At 39.4% G+C, this 18909-nt stretch overlaps 1 protein-coding gene across 7 annotated transcripts in view; it reads left to right on the top strand.

Moving 5' to 3' along the window:
* ccdc88c (coiled-coil domain containing 88C) overlaps window positions 1-18058 on the top strand; it is a 69417-nt gene extending 51359 nt beyond the window's left edge. For 3 of the 7 annotated variants that reach the window (XM_037125196.1, XM_037125194.1, XM_037125198.1), the window contains 11 exons: window positions 17-178; window positions 301-578; window positions 3520-3663; window positions 4587-4773; window positions 4915-5060; window positions 5298-5387; window positions 6847-7151; window positions 10525-10650; window positions 11337-11420; window positions 12732-12970; window positions 13822-18058. In XM_037125196.1, the coding sequence (XP_036981091.1) occupies window positions 17-178; window positions 301-578; window positions 3520-3663; window positions 4587-4773; window positions 4915-5060; window positions 5298-5387; window positions 6847-7151; window positions 10525-10650; window positions 11337-11420; window positions 12732-12970; window positions 13822-14586 (2526 nt within the window). In that variant the 3' untranslated portion in view covers window positions 14587-18058. Of the gene's footprint in view, window positions 1-16; window positions 179-300; window positions 579-3519; window positions 3664-4586; window positions 4774-4914; window positions 5061-5297; window positions 5388-6846; window positions 7152-10487; window positions 10873-11336; window positions 11421-12731; window positions 12971-13821 lie in introns of those variants that run through there. The other 4 variants (XR_005079535.1, XM_037125197.1, XR_005079534.1 and 1 more) reach the window with 4 other exon arrangements.
* The last annotated feature ends 851 nt before the right edge of the window (window positions 18059-18909 follow it).

Genomic DNA, 18909 nt, shown 5'->3' with positions numbered 1-18909 from the left:
TCACTATTCTCCCCAGAATGCCTCTCTGCAGACAGAGAGCAATCTATTGAAGGAGCAGCTTAAACAGCTGGAGAACCAGAACACATCTCTAAACAACCAGATGGTGGCACAGCAGCGACACACCACCACCCTGCAAGAACAGAATTCAGCCTTGCATACACAGACAGCAAAACTACAGGTAAACAATTAATAGGAGTGTTTTTGTAAAACTGGGCTAACACGTGGTGGTGATATAACGTGTACTACACTACTCCAGACCATGTCTTTTTCTTCAGTTCTAATGCATCTCCTTTTTCTTAGGTGGAGAACTCAATGCTCTCCTCCCAGAGTGCATCTCTCATGGCCCAGAACACTGTGCTGCAGGGCCAGGTCACTGCCTTGGAGGCAGAGATAGAGTCCTGGCAGCGGCAGCGTGAGGAGGCATGGAGGGGCAGAGAAAGCATCCTCAGTGACCATGAACGCCTGCTGAGTGTTCATGAGAGGCAAGCGCACGAATATGAGCAGCTCATCAGTCAGCACACTACACTGAAAAGCAAACAGAGGGCATTGGAGAGTGAGCACCGTGCGCTGCAGAGCAAGTAAGTGAATATCATACAAACCTTACTAAAGGTATGGAGATAGAAAGTCTCTCACCATCCTGAGAGTTCTGCATGTAACCCTGTGTGGTCAACACTTGGCCAGAAAATCATCAGTGAGGAAAACATACCAGATAAAGTAAGCCCCTTGGTTCTAAAGGTTATTTGCAGGCGGTGTTACTTAGGTTTAGCTATGAAACAAGTTGTGTGTTGAGCCTGATCACAAGTGTATATTAGTATGAGGGCTAGGTTTAATTATGAAAGGGATTTTAATCTAATCCCATTGTGTTGTGAAAAACTTAAGTGTGTTTTAGCAAATACTCTTGGCCAGAACTGTGGAAAAATGTGGAGCTGTATGACTGCCCACATTCAGCCATAGCTACCTCACTTATGTTGTTAGAAGGAGGGCCATCACCTCTTGTTATGTTATAAAGGGCAGTTTTATATGATGGATGGATAGCTAATCACCCCAAATCATACACTGCCTGGCCAAACAAAGTGACCACCTGGATTTAAGTAGGCAAACAGGTGAGAGCCTCCCATTGGATAATTACTGCATTGACTTATATGTTTTAGCTGGCAACAAGATATTTAACACTAACTGATGTAGTGAGTAGCTTCCAATTTCTTAAACACCCTAGTTGGAAGACATATCTTGTGGTCTTGGAAAAGATATCACTCTGTTTCAGAAGGGTCAAATTACTGGCCTGCATCAAGCAAAGAAAATTAATAAGGAGATTGCTGAAACTACTGAAATTGGGTTAAGGACCAGCCATTATTGAAACGTAGAGGAATAGTGGTAAACCATCATCTTCAAGGAAGAAATGCGGTCAGAAACAAATCTAGATGGATTGTGAGCTGAGATGCCTTACTCATTTGGTGAAGTCAAATCAAGAGTAGAATTTACGGTTATGTTTAATAGTGAAAGAGCGTTTCCTCACACACAAAGACAGCTCAAGGGATTGGGACTAAACAGCTGTGTAGCCTTAAGAAAATCTCTGAGGCTTATTGGGAAAAAAAGGTTTCAGTTTAATGGGGAGCATCAAGATTGGACTCTGGAGCAATGGAACAAGGTCATGCAGTGTGATAAATCAGGATTTACCCTGTTCCAGGGTGATGGGCACATCAAAGATAGAAGAGAAGCGGATGCAGTTATGCACCCTTCATATCCAAGATATTTTTACATTTTTCGGGAAGATATATCAACATATTTAGTATGTTCCAGAGATAAATTAACAATTAACACAAGGATGCAGAATTAAAACCTGGAGAATGTGTTTTCCAGTTAACTTTAAATGTCAATACACAATATTCAGCCTCACTAGATATCAGGAAACCATTATTTGCTATGTAAGGACATAGTGGAGTGTAAAGATATAGTGGAATGACATAATGATATGCCTTGCTGTTGGCGTTCTGAAAGTGAAAAGCTGCTGGATGAATATTTTTTTCTCTAATCTATACTAATGAGAAAGAGAGAGGAGACGTAATGGATTTGCCATTGAACTATATATATACTGAAGTGTGCATTTAAGTATTATATAAACTACCAGTCAAAAGTTTGGAAACACCTTGTCATTCAGTGTTTTTTCTTTATTTTTATTATTTTCTACATTGTAGATCAATAATTAAGACATGAAAACTCTAAAGAATCACATACGGAATAATGTAATGAACAAAAAAGTGTTAAACAAACCAGAATGTGATTATATTTTATATTCTTCAAAGTAGCCACCTTTTGCTTTTATGACAGCTTTGCACACTTCTGGCATTCTCTCAGTCCTCTTCATGAGGTAGTAGTATAGTTTATAGTTTTGATATCGTCAGTATTGATCTACAATGTAGAAAATAATAAAAAATGAAGAAAAACCATTGAATGAAAAGGTGTGTCCATACTTTTGACAGGTAGTGTAAGTGAATTTCACTGTAGCAATCAAATGCTTTAACACATTCACACAATTTTCACTTGCATATGCGGGCAATTACTGGCAGATACACGCCTACATGTAGAGATTTGCTGAGGAGAGAGGCCTTGCAACACTAGCAGGCTGAGGTGGACAAAAGATAGTATATCGAAATTTGAAGTATCGAAATTTGACCTGCTATTTTAGTAATCTACTAACCATATACCCAGATCTCTCCCCTGATGCCGATCCTTAGGATCAGCTCTCTGTAGTGTGAAACAAGTAAGTGTTGTGATTGAGATTGAGATTTTAAATTACATTTTAACTTTATGACCGTCAGTAAACAGCGGACCCTGTCTGACTCGCACTGAGTCACACTCATGCTGTTTTCTGGGGGAAAGTTCAATGAAGTCTAGGTCGAGATGGCTCACAGTCGCAGTTATTTATTTTCAATACAAGTTGCCAGAGACAGTAACTACAACAACACATTAGTGGAAGGTGACAAACAGATGGTGAGGTAAAGTGTTTTGCTCTAAATCACATCATATATTCACCACCATGCAGCTGTGGGAGCTGCCTGGCTCTGCTGGCTTAGACGCAGTTTTTTGGGCAAAGAGTCTGTAGGACAGACAGGATAACAGACACTTTTCATTTGGATGCAGTATTTTTTCCTCACATAAGTTGCCAAAGACACTACCAGTTACCACAAGACTGTTGTTTGGACCTGTAACATTGATTTTTGGGTTAAAGTGTGGGATATCTGTCTTTTATTTGATGAGTGAAGGATCTGTTTAATTACTAGACTGTGATCGCCATCAGACCGACACACCCTGATCCGCACTTCCAGCTTTTCTGCCTCTGCTGCTGCTCTGATACTACATCCATAGGATAATTAAATATATTTATTCCTATCTCATAATATATCAGACTGTAATCCTTTTCCTGCTTGCCCGTCCCTGTGTCCAGGGCCATTCTTTAATTTGAAAAGATACATTTGAGAAATTAGAAATAACCCCTCTCCTCTGCATGTCTGTGTACAGGTACTGTATTTTGGTGCAGCAGAGGGAGACGTGGGAGGAGCAGGAGGTGCGTGGTCAGAAAGAGAAGGAGGAACTGAACCAGCAGATCAGTAATCATCGGCTACTACAGCAAGAGAATCTGCAGCTAAAAACAGAAGTGGAAAGGTACTGTATCTTTATACACATTCCCACTGTCATTGAAAATTGTAAGTTTTAAAAAGACGGATTGTTTTTCATTGCAAACTAACTGATCAAGTCATAGCGAGAGTCTATGATTGTTTGATTACCTCTGTGAAATGTGACATCCATGATATCTTGAAAATGCAGGTGTTACTGTGTGTTAAAGCTTGAAAGGCAAAGAATATTGGTATCAGTATCAGTTTTCCTATTCGAGTTAGGTTTTGTTTTCTTGAGGTATAAACTTTGGAATGATTAGGTTCTACAGCCCAACTGATATATCAGTTGGCTGATATTATTGGCCAATATTGGCTTATCACAGATATATCGATATTGTTCTCGATGTTGCCAGATATGTGCTGATATCTATATGTAATCATTTTAGACTGAAGAGGTAATTGTTAAGCTTTAAAATATCCTGCCTCCGTTACATAACTTTGTCACCAATGGTTGATGTAACACAAGTATGTATCAAGTCTGTTTTTCCATAATAAAAGAGTCTTGGTGCTGTATTAATTCAGTGAAGTGTCAAGACACTCAATCCATGGAAGAATGAACAAAGCATGTATTTATAAACTGTGCCTTTAAATGAGCCATCAGGACTTCGTAAGATTGTCATGTCACAGCTATATAGTCACTGATCTCAGCCACTAGCATGACTGTGGCTGGCAAAACAACAGCAGAGGTAAGGCGGAAACACAGAGGGGGGTGCCTTCAGTGGCCTGTGAGAGCTCAGGAAGGACAGGCACTAAAATGGAGCGTTTAGACAGAGGGTGAATAGCAGTGCTGCAGCAATAAACAGTATAGGAAAATTAATGTGTTTTTTAGGACATTAAGGTTCACGATCACTTGACCCTCCTCTTATTGTTATCCCTTCCCCTGTGTCTGACTTACTCTCTTTTCTCCTGCAGATTGACAGAGAACCAATCACAGCAGTCAGAGCAGAGTGAGGGGCTCAAGCAGCGAATGAATGAACTCAAGAAGTCATTAAGTTCCACCCAGCTGGAAGTGAGTCGATGGATGGCACGGTATGATACGCTAATGGAGCAACACCAAGGCCTGGATCTAACCATGACCAAACTAGACAACCACTGTGAGGTAAATGGGGTATTTCATTTATCTATGGGACAGTAGGGAAAACAAGTCACAAAAATGTCTTGTAGACAAGTATCTCTTTAGCTTACTCTTTGGAGAACTAGTCGAGATCACAGCTCTTTCTGTGTGTGTGTGTGTGTGTAGCTGTTGAGTCGACTGAAAGGGAACCTAGAAGAGGAGAACCACCACCTGCTGAGTCAGATCAACCTGCTGAGTCAGCAGAACCACGCTCTGCTGGAGAGGAGCATGGAAAGCAAAGAGATGTATCACCAGGAACAGAAGCTATACATGTAACTGTATACAACACATCTGCAATACAAACTACACATGTAGCTGCACAATAAACCACCTGTACATATGTAGTACATACCACTGCTAACACATACTATACACAGAGCAGACAGCCACATTAATATGTAATTATCCAGAACTGCTTTACTCACATGATGATACATTGATGATGCAGAGAATTTCCAGTAAGATCAAGGAACAAATTAAAATTATTTTCTGTGTCTTTCTTCATTCAGTGATAAACTGAACGCTCTTCGTCGTCAGAAAGAGAAACTAGAGGAGAAGATCATGGACCAGTACAAGTTCTACGACCCCACACCAAAAAAGTAATGCTTTAATTTAAACACCTTTAAATTCCCTTATTATAGCATATATGGAGTTAGTGTTGCACGGTAAACCGATACTAGAAAGGCACCGCGGTACGCAGCCGTTAAAAACAATACTTTTTCACGTTTTATTAGTATCAGTACTTGATGAACTTTGTGCGACAGCGGGGCAGCGTGTCTGTGTGTGCAGCTTCTCTCTGCCTCCTCACTGCCTGCAGCCAGAGTGGGCGTGGTTTCACAGTGACAGACAGTCACAGAGCAGAGCGAGACAGACGTGTTGGCTCCCTTGGTCATTTCGGATTTAAAGCATCGTTTACAGACGGGCATTGTGGTGTCCGTGGGCTTGCCCTTACTGTCGGCAACATAAGTGAAATATTTCCATATTTCGCTCCGTGCTTCTGCTTTTTCAACATGCCTCGGATGGTCGGCAGGAGCACTCATGTCACATTCAGCTGACAGACATGCGGTCTTGTTGAAAGAGTTCAAAGAGCTGCAGGTTAGTGATAGATAACTTAACGTTAAATATCACCCAGATGAGAGTCAAGTGAACTTTTTTCACCATCAGAGTTGCACGAGGCAGTCAGGGGTAAAGCCAACAGTTTAACAGTCTGATGTGGTTCCACACATCTGTATGCAAACGCAACGTTCACACTGCAGTAACATGAACTTTACCATAACATGTGCTGGTGTTCACAAGTATGCTGATCAACAACACCATTTATAAATTATCTACTTTAAGTTAATCAGTACGAGTAATATCATCATAGCATGTACATTTTTGTCAATAATTTATAATATACATTGTAACTGAAAATGGTCTGATTAGAGCACAGACTTCCACCAGGTCATTTGTGTTGTACTTTAGTGCACTAATGTAGTTTGCCTGCTAATAATCCAGGGTTTGAACTTTATCAATATGAAATGCAAATTGCAAATTTCCCCTTTGTGGGACGAATAAAGCATCGTCTTATTTTATGAATTGCCAGACTTACAGTTAATGTCATTTATGTTCATTATTTTAATGCTAAATGAAATTGTAGTTAATGTGCTTTTAATTTTTTTTCTACTATAAGCACTGAGCTTTTGATGAAAAATCTGGTTATTTAATAATCTCTGAGAGCAAATGTCTTCTTGGATACAGAAGCTATAAAGCTCAGCAGCTTTTACAAAAATATGTATTTTTATTTTGACTTTTGAAGTGTTGAACCCTAACGCTTAATAAAAGAAATAAACCATTTCCATTACTTTTCCATTACTTTTGATGATGTTCTAGTTTTCTGCCGTGGTATCGTTTCAGTATCGGTATCGAGATATTTTAGGCAGGTATCGTACCAAAGTCATAATTTTGGTATTGTGACAACACTATATGGAGTAGCTGTGTATATTTTTGCAGTAATCTGCTCAATGTCTTTCAGATATTGATGTTTGGTAAATTATATAAATGTTGTGTGTTTTCCAGGAAGAGTCAGTGGTCTGGAGCAAAAGCTTTCGTTAAACTGATCAAACCCCGAAAGGAAAGCAGCAGGGAGAGAGGGGGCGAACGAGACAAGGAGGGAGGAAACGATAGAGAACGAGCCAAGAGCGCCCCAGACATCCCACTACCTGCTCCTCCTCCCCTCCTCCACCCTGAAACTCCACCCCCACTTCCAGAGCGGATGGCAAGTGACATGCAGGACAATGACCACACCCATGGTACCCAAAACAGCCACACCAGCAGTCTCAGCTTAGGACCCCAGAGTCCACCCCTCACGCCCATTTGCCGAGGTAAATATGCTCACATCCAAAAATTTCAAAGCCTTATATAGCATTTGTTACCGGGAGATGTTGTTAGATGGGTGGGTTCATGTTCTACTATGAAATGTACATACAGTAACTATTAAATGCATCCAATTTAAACCATAAAGCTGATGGAACATGGTGACTTGGATAAGGTGCACCTCATCTATCTGCTCCTCTAGAGAGTGCAGGTGACCACCACTTAACTGACTGACTAACTGCTTTTCTCACAGTTGTTCTACACCTCTGTATCCCACACTCGATAAACACCCACTGAATCTGTTTCCTGGTGGGATGTCAATGCTAACAAGGCCCTGCTTCTGCAGTAGAAATAGTAAATGTTGATATTTTCTGGTTTCTTTCCCCTTCTATGACAAACAGCTACTCTATTAATCAATAAAATGATCCACAGAGTAAGTGAACATGAAAATAACTAGTAGTTGCAGGCAAAATACAAACAACACAAAAAAAAAAAAATTCAAAAGATAATTACAAATTTCTATCTATCAATTATGTTTACAGAATCTTTTTTTGCGACACAATCAGGACCTGTGTGCCTTTGCAATACTCTTGTGACTAGATGGAAGTGCTATTAAAAGTGACTGTGATAATATGTTGTAATACACAGAAAAATGCTGACACTTATACTCCCTCCTACTAGACATCCAAAAAAAAAAAAAAAAACGGCTTTTCTTGGCTTGTCAGGAATTACTCTACAATCTGAAATTGCAACAGGAATTCCCTTGTTGCTTTGCAGTAACAGAAAATTATTCCTGTGTCAACATATTGAAAACCCAATGAATACATACAAACATTGGGTTTAGATGAACAGTTCGATAATCCAAATACTTTGTGCTAGCTGAAGCTGATCCTTTTGAAGAATGTAAAGTGAGTGAACCTGAGGCAGTTTGTTTCCTGATTGCCAGTCAGATAAATTGCACCCTGTCTTGCCTGAGATTATAACTCAACAACAGAAGCTAACTACTTATCTTATGATAACACGATAAAACCATAAGGCTTAATAACTAGGATCATCCTCACTTGTCCAGTTGGGGCTTCCCTGCCTGGGTTTGACTGGCTGAAGGTTTACACAGTGATAATGTTACTGTGTTGGTGATGTTTCAACTGTTATCATCTTTCACAATAGTATAAAATAAATTGGTACTCAACCATATCTTTAATTGCTTTTTATTTAGGGTCACATATAAAAATGGGTTTGGAAACCACTATACAGTACTGGACACTTACTTTTCATTACTCTGTCATCATAGTAGAACTTTAGTAGAATTTTAATGCATGGCCTACTCTGAGTTTATGTTTTCATTTCCATGGGTTGTCTTTTTTTAATGCTCTACACTGAAATGGGATTCTTCTCTTGGCTGAGCTCAGTTCACTCTTAGTTCTCCTGGCATGTGGAATTTATGCAGCTTATTTAAAGCTGTACTCTGCAATTATTTTTTGTTATATTTGCTAAAATTGTCATTATGATCTGACAGTGGATTTTTTACACAGCTGACCTGTATCTTTTTCTACTGTCTGTGGGTCCACCACTCCCAGATCAACACAACCAATCAGAGCCAAAGGGAGTGTCTGAGAAGTGTCAATCATTCTTGTGCATACACTGCTGGCAGTCCCCCCTCCCTCACACAGCCTGTACTGTGCAGTGCCCTTCCCCCTCGCAGGTGCGATGCCTGCTCTTACCTGGTCAGATACATTCAAACCCAAACTGTATATAATGGCGGAAAAGCAACAGAGCTGAAAATGCCCCACCATTGCCCACGTCAAAGAGAAGAAATAAGAAGACAGACGAAGAAAAGCAGTGTAAATACACAAAATTGGATGGAGCCAGAAAGAAAACTAAGATAAAAATTGAAGCGTTATTTTTAGAAGTGGAGGGAGCTGCAGGATTTGGTGTTTAGCTTTGTCTTAATGGCTAGTGGTTAGCAAAGTGTTGTGGAAATTCTCCTTTGTGAGGTAGAGATTTGCTAAGTCTCCGAAGAAGTTCAGACTTCAGTGTATGAATCAGATCTCTTTTAATAAAACACGTAGCGTGGAGGTAATCCTTCGGTCAGGAACACTTCGTCTTGTTGTTTTTACAGCACATACTGCGGCACTGCAAAACCAGATTGAAGCAGTAACCCTCCGGACATGTATCTGGTGGAATCTCTGAGTTATTTTCTCCCACGATAAGCCTAGAAATGTGCCAAATGAGTCAAATCCTAACTCAGAGGATGAGTCCAAGTCTGAAGACAGAAGTGTGGCGAAAAAAGGCCAGAAAATAATGTTTTTTAATGAAGAATGAGTGCGCAAATTTTGCTGGTTAAGGTCTCAGAGAGACGAAATGCATGAACTCCAGATTTTGCAGTCGATACCCACAGCATGTGGGGAACACAAAATCTGCAGGTCATGCTGGCACTGCATTTAAAACATAACACACTGGTCAAACACAGTGCTAGTCTAAGGGATAAAATATGCCGTGACCTGTACACCAATGAAAATGCAACTCCACTGTTAGTTGCATTTAGAAGGCAAGAGGCTGTTAAACAGTGCACAGAGGAGGAATTAATATCGTGTTTGTTTTAAAAGATATTGTGAAGGTATTAAAAAAGGTATTAAAAGGTGTTAAATTCAGTTTAAGAATTTCTGTATATACTCTGTACAGTGACTCGGCATGAGGCACTCCCCATTGCAATTTAGTTGTATTGGTCAGAAATAGAACAATCTGGGTTTATTTTATTTGTTGTTATTTTAAACGGGCCGTCTTGGTTATCTGGGGTCCTCTGTTACCATGGTTACAAGTCTACGTGTTCACAACAGGCTGCTATTTGGGGAGGGCAGGGCTGCAGTCCAGCAGAGAGGAAGAAGGAGGGACCTGGGAGCTGTGCTCATTCAAATTTTCTGGCTGAGTCCACTTTTTTCTCAAAATTTCAGACTGCAGCTTTAAGGAGACAATATTAAACAAACAAGAAGTCACTCTGCTGAGCCAGATGTGTCAGGACAAACAACTCCAACACAGACCAGAGTTATCCCTTAAGTTTGTCTGTTCATGTACACTGTACTTTATACCAGTTGTCATACTTTGACTGGATTCAGAGTGAGTTGAGCTCAGTCTTGATCAATCTAATGCATGGATTTATACTGAGTTATTTTGTTTTACTCAAATTGATTTTCTTGCATGATATCTTGTTATTTTGCATGCTGTCAGTCACATACTTAATAACTTCCTAACCCACTTTATTCTTTGATTAACTTACTGTCATTGTTTCATTTTCCTTACATTTCTGTGTCCCACCTGTCTCTCTCCATTCTCTCCATTCATCTCAGCGCCTCCCACCCCAAAACGCTTCTGTTTCCTCCGCAGTAAAAGTCAAGAGAAGCTCCTCTCCCCACCTTCCTCCTCCTCCCGTCCCTCCCTGTCTCTCAGCAGAAGACTACGATTCTGGTCATCAGCAGACATCTCAGCTGACGGCATCAGTAGCCAGCCAATGTCAGCCAATGGACTGTTTTAAAATCCCTCTCCTCATCATCATCATCCTTTTAACCATACACATCATCATCCCCATCAGACTCATCTTTGTACCTTCACACAAGACTGCACACATCATATATACTGTACATGCACTTAAAAACTAATGCACTTTGCACATTCCATATGCAAAACACACACAAATGGGTGCGTGTTTTGGTTGTCAGCCAGCCAGTATTACTAGTAAGTGTGTGTATGTGTATGTGTATGTGTATGTGTATGTGTATGTGTGTGTGTGTGTTCCAAGGTTTTGTCTCTACAGCCTGACTTTCATGAATTGTAGGTAATAGTGGATAATATTAACAAGTGTTAGCATATATAGCAGTGTACTTTACTCTACTGTTACACTGTGTTATAAACAAAAATATAAATATTTCAAGTTTTAATTACAAAAGTAAAACAATGAGTAACCACATGGCTACATCCTTTGCGTAAAGTCCAGCCATGAAATTGTTATGAAATTTACAGCCATTTTGTCTGATTATAACAATAATTCATTAGCTTCCAGTGTACCTGAATTGATGAATGCACTCATAATGTCTTGCTTGACGTTTTTGCTACTTTATGTTCTTCACACCACATCGGATGGTCCTGCTGTGGCATACAGCTCCAGAATGTTTCCCTACAGTGTTCTGTTTGGTCTGCAGGTTTGACTGACAGGAACCGGGGTGTTTATTGCACCAGTACTCCAGGGAGCAGCAGTGAGCGTATGAATGGAGAAGATGGACAAGGTAATTCATATATTAATTACTGATGGTAACATTACTTGAAAATTGAGAATCTAGCAGGAAGACTTTTAGGAAGAGATTAAGGTGTAAGCATTTTCACATACCTGCATTTTGAGATGGTGTTTTATAATCTAACAATATTGGCATCCTGTACAGTGCTTATTTTGTAAACCACCTGTGAAAATCAGCATCTGGAATAATTTAATATAGTGCATAACTTTCAACCAGTCTTGAGTGTAGCTATTTGGTCTTTTTCTGTCTTGTGTGGAAATCTGAATTGGAGGAAGGAAAGGAAAGATAAATAATCCATGAGTACCTTGTAAAAGGAAGCAATAGAGACAAAAGGAACCTGGTCTTTGACAAATACTTGTGGTTTTGAGTAATGCTTAAAAATGGCAGATGAAAGGAGACATTACAATTGCATTCCAACAGCAGCCAATGAAGTAGGTCAACATATCAGCACAGATGGGTTGTATTAACACAGGTGAAAGACAACCTGCTTTTCAGTGTATTATGAATTATTACTAGAGAGAGAGAGAGAGAGAGAGAGAGAGAGAGAGAGATAGATATATATAGATATATAGATATAGATATAGATATATATATAGATAGATATAGATATATATAGATATATAGAGATATATAGATATATAGATATATAGATATAGATATAGAGATATAGATATAGAGATATATATAGAGATATAGATATAGAGATAGATATAGAGATATATATAGAGATATAGATATAGAGATATAGATATAGATATAGATATAGATATAGATAGATATAGATAGATATATAGATATATATAGATATATATAGATATAGAGATATAGATATAGATATATAGAGATATAGAGATATAGATATAGATATATAGAGATATAGATATATATAGAGATAGATATAGATATATAGAGATATAGAGATAGATATATATAGAGATAGATATAGAGATATAGATATAGATATATATAGAGAGATAGATATAGAGATATAGATAGATATAGATATATAGATATGGATATAGAGATATATATAGATATAGATAGATATAGATAGATATAGATCTATAGAGATATATAGAGATATATCTATATAGAGAGAGATACAGAGAGAGACAGACGGACAGAGAGAAGAACAACCTACCCAAAGTAAAATGGTTACACACCTTTGCTTTCAGCAGATTATTTTCAAGAGTAATTTAAATGCATTACTTAATAACAGACCCAAGTGACTATCTATTATTAGTGTTATCAGGTGGTTCTCCAGTTTCTGTCAGTAATAACACTAATTTTGGTCCATCTTAGACACATCAGATCGTCAAGGTCGCCCAGCCAGTCTCTCTAGTGATGATGTCATGGGTCTCAGCCAATCACACCAGACTCTGTCACGTAGTTCCACCCTCCCATATGACCACATACCACAAAGGGCCCAACCACAGCGTGGAGTCCGGGTTAGATCTATGACACGGCCATCTTCTCCTGGAAGTGAGATGGTAACGCTGGAAGAGTTTCTACAAGAGAGCAATATAAACTCACCACCTATGGTAATATATGCATATGTTGGAAGTAAGAATTACAAGTTTGTGTGTGTGTGTGTGTTTGTGTTTTCAACTTGTCTTAAAATTTTGATCAGGTGTGTGTGTGTGTGTGTATATATATATATATGTGTGTATGTATGTATATATATATATATATATAATGTTGTATGTTATATATATTTGTATATATATATTGTATTATATATATATATATATATATATATATATATATATATATATATATATATATATATATATATAGTATATAAATAATCATATATATAAAAAACACAATGTCAACAAACAAAACAAACCACCCACCATCACACCCCCTCCTCCGTGCTTCATAGTGGGAACCATGCATGTAGAGACCATCCATTCACCTTTTCTGCTTCGCACAAAGACACGGTGCAGCCAACTTGTTTGGCACAGATGGATAACTGCTTTTGAGTGGTGTGTCCAGCAGCATTAACAGGCAATATGGAAGCATGAGAGAAAGAGTGGTGAAATATTCTGGCTTGATGTTTTGTAGAATTTTGACAATAGGCAGTTTAAATACCATATTCATATGTCCAGGTGTACATTTGCACGTGTAACAACTGATTAAACCAGCACCAACACGAAAGATTACACTTCCACTCACTTGCAATGAATTTACTCAGGACAGTCGTCTTTTCTATTTGCACATGGTACTCACCCAGACTTAGGCCTAGGGAGTTGGCTGGGAAAAGTCTACGGGCAAGAAACTCATTATAAATCCAGAGATGCAGGGCATGAGTGCAAGGGGCTAGTGTTAGCTAAAGCCTTAAAAAAGGCTCCAATGTATCATTTATATTCTTTTGTTTTTCCTTTCACAGGTATCTACAGGAAGCAGAGAGGACTTGATGACAGACTACTTCACAAGAAGTCCAGCCCCCTCAGCTCCACCTGGTAGAGACCAAGTTACTCCTACCAGCTATGTCATACCCACTGTACAGTCATCCAACCAGAGGCCAGGTCAGAGCGTGAAGCCCTCACCCCGCCAGCCTGTGGGTCAGTCTCCAGCCTCACGCCAGCCCGTCATCCAGAGAACCAGCCAGTCACTTAACAGGGCTTTCAGCCTGGCCTCAGCTGATTTGCTGCACTCCAACAGATCAGACAGTTTCCGTGGAAATGAAGGCCAATCAGAGGTGGTTTTTCGTAGACAAGGGGGAGGGGCTAACGGGAGAGAACGGCCTCTCTCTGCTTGCTTGACCAAGCAGCAGGGAGATAGCAGCCAACTAAACTCGCCTATTCACCATTCGTCCTCCCTCAATCTGCAAACAGAGAGATACTCAGAGAAAGAAAGAGAGAGGGGGAATACTGCTATCTCTTGCAACAGCCTTTCTTCATCCTCCTCCTACCAGCACCATGGAGAGGTTGCCATGGTAACACCTGTCAGGGCTATGCCTGCTACACGGCCTTATGAAGCCTCAGAGCACAGGGAGGTGTTAAGAGAGGGGAGGTCAGATGACTCCTCCCACTTAAAGAAAGAAAGTGAGATAACAAGGTGTGGATCTGTTGAACGGCCGAAAAGCACACCGGCTTCCCCTGACCCAAACAACGACCCCCAAACTGTGTGGTATGAGTATGGCTGTGTCTAAACACTGATGGTTAGACACAGCCAGCTAATGGACGTCAATGGGTGTGCCTAAAGACAGAAACTAAATGCTCAAACTGCAGTCTGCTGAATACAAGAGCTTCATGGGTTGTGTCCAAACCCTAAGACACAAGTAATCCATTCCTGAACTGTGCTCTTTGTATTTTGGATAAACAGTGCAAGCCTGGAGATCTACCTTTACATTGGCACACAGCCTAAATTAGAAATCTGTCTAAATGGAAAACAGAGCCACATTTAAAAACGTGTCTGCGTGAAGAAATTGTTTGTCGAGTTTGTATTTTGTGGCTAAAACTTTTGAAGGTAAAAAGCAAACTTGATTCCAGACACCTGCCGCCTGAAGTCTCATTTCACTTCACTAGCACCTCAGCCACTGGATGTATGGAGTCGGATTCTTGTCACCAGAGCATTATCTCTTTCAAGGTGAGGCAAACAGATTTAAGCTCAAGGACTGAGGATCTTTTTAGCATTTAATTTGAACACCACTACACTATATATGAGAATGCTGGAATTAATTGGCCTCTGCTGTTTCATTATCACCACATTGAGGGTTTTGTATTCAGGCAAAGGAGCCACCAATTTCTTGTTACTTTTGTTTAATTGTGGATGTTGTGACCATATGATGATGATCCAGATTTTCCTAAAGTCTTAAGTCTGAGAATCCATGACACTTAAAGCCGACGGGAACTGAGGACAAATGCTATGTGCCTAGTTGTAGGCCATAATACTAAGAATAAGCTCAGTGTATGAGCTGGAACTCCTTGACTGCTGACTAACACACTGTCTGGCCCTGCTGATGTTTGCTGGGAGGCCACCTATTCTGCAAAAACTGTAAGCCAGGAATTAGCCATCACTGGGCAAGTTGATTGAAAGTGAGGGTGATCAGAAGCACCAGAGCAACTGAATGTATCAAATTTCTCCTGCTTTTCTGTCCTACTGCTCTCCTCCGGTATCTACAACAAATACTGGTAACAGAGAGAGTTGAAGCAAATAAAGGAGAAAAAGGTGTAGAGAGTGAGAATAGATGGAGGGATGCTGGGATTAAAGACAGATGTAGGGACAGATATAGTGACCGGAGGACAGAGAAATAAACAAGGCAGGGTTGGAGGGACTCCTCCCAGTTAAATTACAGTCTTTGACCCTCCATCTTTAGACTCTGTCCCAGCATGCAACACTCTTGACACTTTACTGGAAATGTTGCTTAGCCTGAGCCAACACTAGTTTCTTTCTCACACACACACAAGGACGCACGCACGCAAGCATGCACATGCACACACACGCCTAAATGTAAGAATATACATTGAAACGGAGTCATTGTCCTTCAGGGGGTTGATGGTGGCTTCCCTAACAGTTGAGCTGAACACACGCACACACGCACACACACGCACACACACACACACACACACACACTCACTCTACCACAAGGGAAAACCACTGTGTTTTGGAAGGGTGTATTGCTGCAGGCTACGTCGTCAGACAGTTGTAAGCACTGCACAACCGAGACAGAAAGGGAGAGATTCAGACTGAATCCAGACTCACTGAGATCTGGAGAGTTGAAATTTTGCAAGTAATGAATTAGTTTTGGCAATGATTTCAAGTTTTATGACAGAATGCACCAAGGTTTGGTAGATGGTTTTGTTGCTTAGCAGACCCTTTATGTAATGAGACAAAAATATACAAGTGTCAAATTTAGTGCAACATGCATATATTCTGCTCTAGCATACACTCACTTAGGTAATGTCTCTATTTTAATGCTGTCATTATTAGCAAAAATACCCTGGTCCATGGTATTATCACCTTGGATTTGAGCCAGAGACATTACTAAGTCAGATATAACTTCTAACACAGCTCTCTTAATTGAATGTATGCATTACTTTTAAGACTACAAGAACTGAAGGATAAATAAACACAGATGTCAAACACACAACATTGTCTGGAAAATGAATGGAGAAATAGTTCAATCCATCATCAAATCAAATCTGTCAAATTTAAGACATTGATGCAAAAAGACAATATTGGCATAAATCAATCCTAGTCACTGATATACTACACTGTCTGTCTTCTGTAAAATACAATAAAGGCAATGCTACCAAACTTAGGAAATGAAAAATATTCAGTTTTTCACACTGTCACGTCTACCTAAATTACATGCACACAATTTTATTTACACATTTCAAATTCTTAATATTTTCACTCATCTCCCTTTCTGAAACTAAACTCAATAACAGGAAAATTTTGGTATCAGTGATTATAAACACTTGGTGCATTCTATTCAGCCCATTTGGTCAGAGCAAAGAGCAAAGGAGGATGTTACAAGGGTGTATGTCCTGGAGACAATGAACTTAATGAAAAAAGTCTGAACTGCTGTCTGTATATATGAACCTGTCTCTCCTGCACTGTTAATGACTGACAGCAGAGGTATTTCTAAAAGCACAAGAATGATGATGAGGAGGAGGAGAAAGATGTAACACTGGAGTTGTGGAGATGGAGATTTGACTGGAATCCATCACTAACATTTCCGCTCACCTTTTGAATAGAACATCAGTATGCAACAGGCTAAATTATTTTAACTGAAACATTTGTACGTTATGTTAGATTTTATAAAATGGTCAAAGATCACAAGACTAAGAAGACTTTTGAAAATCAGCTGGAACTTTATGTTCAAATGTTTGTTGGTACCAGAAAACCCACAACCCAAATAAATTCCTTTAAACCAGTAAAAACTGACAAAAAAAAATGTTTATTCCATTGTAAAAATGTAGTATTTGTAGATTCTTTTTAAAATCAACAATATCACGCAAGTGAGATGATGTGAAACACTGTAGTTTGATGCTGCAAGTAGTGCTGCGATCTGTCTCTTTTGCGGTTGGTGTGTTGCCTTTGTTGATCTATGCACTTAAAGGCTCCTCTGCATTGTTAGTTCCAAAAGCCCTTCAGGACCTTTCAGTGAGTGGGTGATAATTTCACTGATGTCAGAGGACAAAAATATTGGATTCACTGGAGCTTTTTTCTTTTTATTGGATCAACGCCATCACACACAGTGCTGCAAATGTGTGTCTACGCTGTTCATTTTTGTGTTTCTGCTTTGCTGACTGTGTGCCCATCTGTTCCCATGTCTTACTCTCCCATAATTCACTTCATCACCAAAATAATCACCAAGACTCTGCTCTCTGTCTATGGGTCGCGGCATCATTGTGCAACCAAAAAATGAATACAAAGGACACCAAATAGCTGCAGTGCTATGCAGCATCACAGGAGAGAAGTGAAAGCAGAGGGTGAAGTGGAGCTAACGTCAGGCATTTCCTGCTTTAACTGGAATAAATGCTACTAGAATTCATATCTGACTGCTATGCTGTGATGTGACAACTGCTTAAAGGCTACTAGTGTGATTCCGTAGAACATGAGGTTGATGTTATTATGCTCCAAAGTTTTTTGGTAATAAAGATTTATAAACTAAATCTGTTGCTCCTGCTTTATTGTGTTTGTCTATTAGGTTCTTCATAGATGCCAACCGACAGCTTTAAAAACAGATCAGAAGCTTCTATAGCAGGCCACTAGGTACATAAATATATTTATGATGGCTTCGTTAATATTCACTTGTTCCACCAAACCAGTATTGCTAAAAGTAGCTAAAAGTCATACTTGAGTTTTAGAGTTTGTGTCACGAAATCCCCAGTGAAAGTGAAAGTCAGCCATAACAAAAGTCTTAAGACTGTAACTATCAAAGTTTTGGGTAAAAGTATGATGCCTGTATTTACATGTACTGTGTTTATATGCTTTATACTATCTTATTAATCAATCCTGAACCTAAACTCGATTCTAACTTGTTGGAAAGCCTTACTCTCTCATCAAACCTTGGAAAATAATACAGCTTTGTTTGTTAGAGTGTACCACAGTCCAGGGGCCCGTTGCGCAAAACTAGGATTAAGACATCCAAGATAAGTAACTGAGCTGAGCTCAATGAATCCAAAACAAGAGCGTCCAAGCTTAATTGGTTGCACAGAGACCAAGCCAGGATGAGAAGACACGGATTCATCAAGCCAGTTGAAACTAATCCTGGATAAGTGTGCGCTCATGGCTCCCTCAAATAGACCCTGCCACTAATATAATAATATAATAATAATCATAATAATAATCATAATAATTTATATAGCGCCTTTCAAAGGACAAGAAGAAAAATGAAAAACCTTGCACTGGGGTCCGAAATAAAAAAGAGGACAATTAGAAAATTGGACACAAATGTATTAATCATGTATTAATCATTATTCTCCATTCCCCCCCAGCTCCAAGAAGATGACTCATCTTCAAA

Source organism: Acanthopagrus latus, chromosome 16 (genome assembly GCF_904848185.1).
Source record: "Acanthopagrus latus isolate v.2019 chromosome 16, fAcaLat1.1, whole genome shotgun sequence".
NCBI lineage: Eukaryota > Metazoa > Chordata > Actinopteri > Spariformes > Sparidae > Acanthopagrus > Acanthopagrus latus.
The sequence above is the reverse complement of the archived record's forward strand: the minus strand, read 5'-3'. Positions and strand labels throughout refer to the sequence as shown.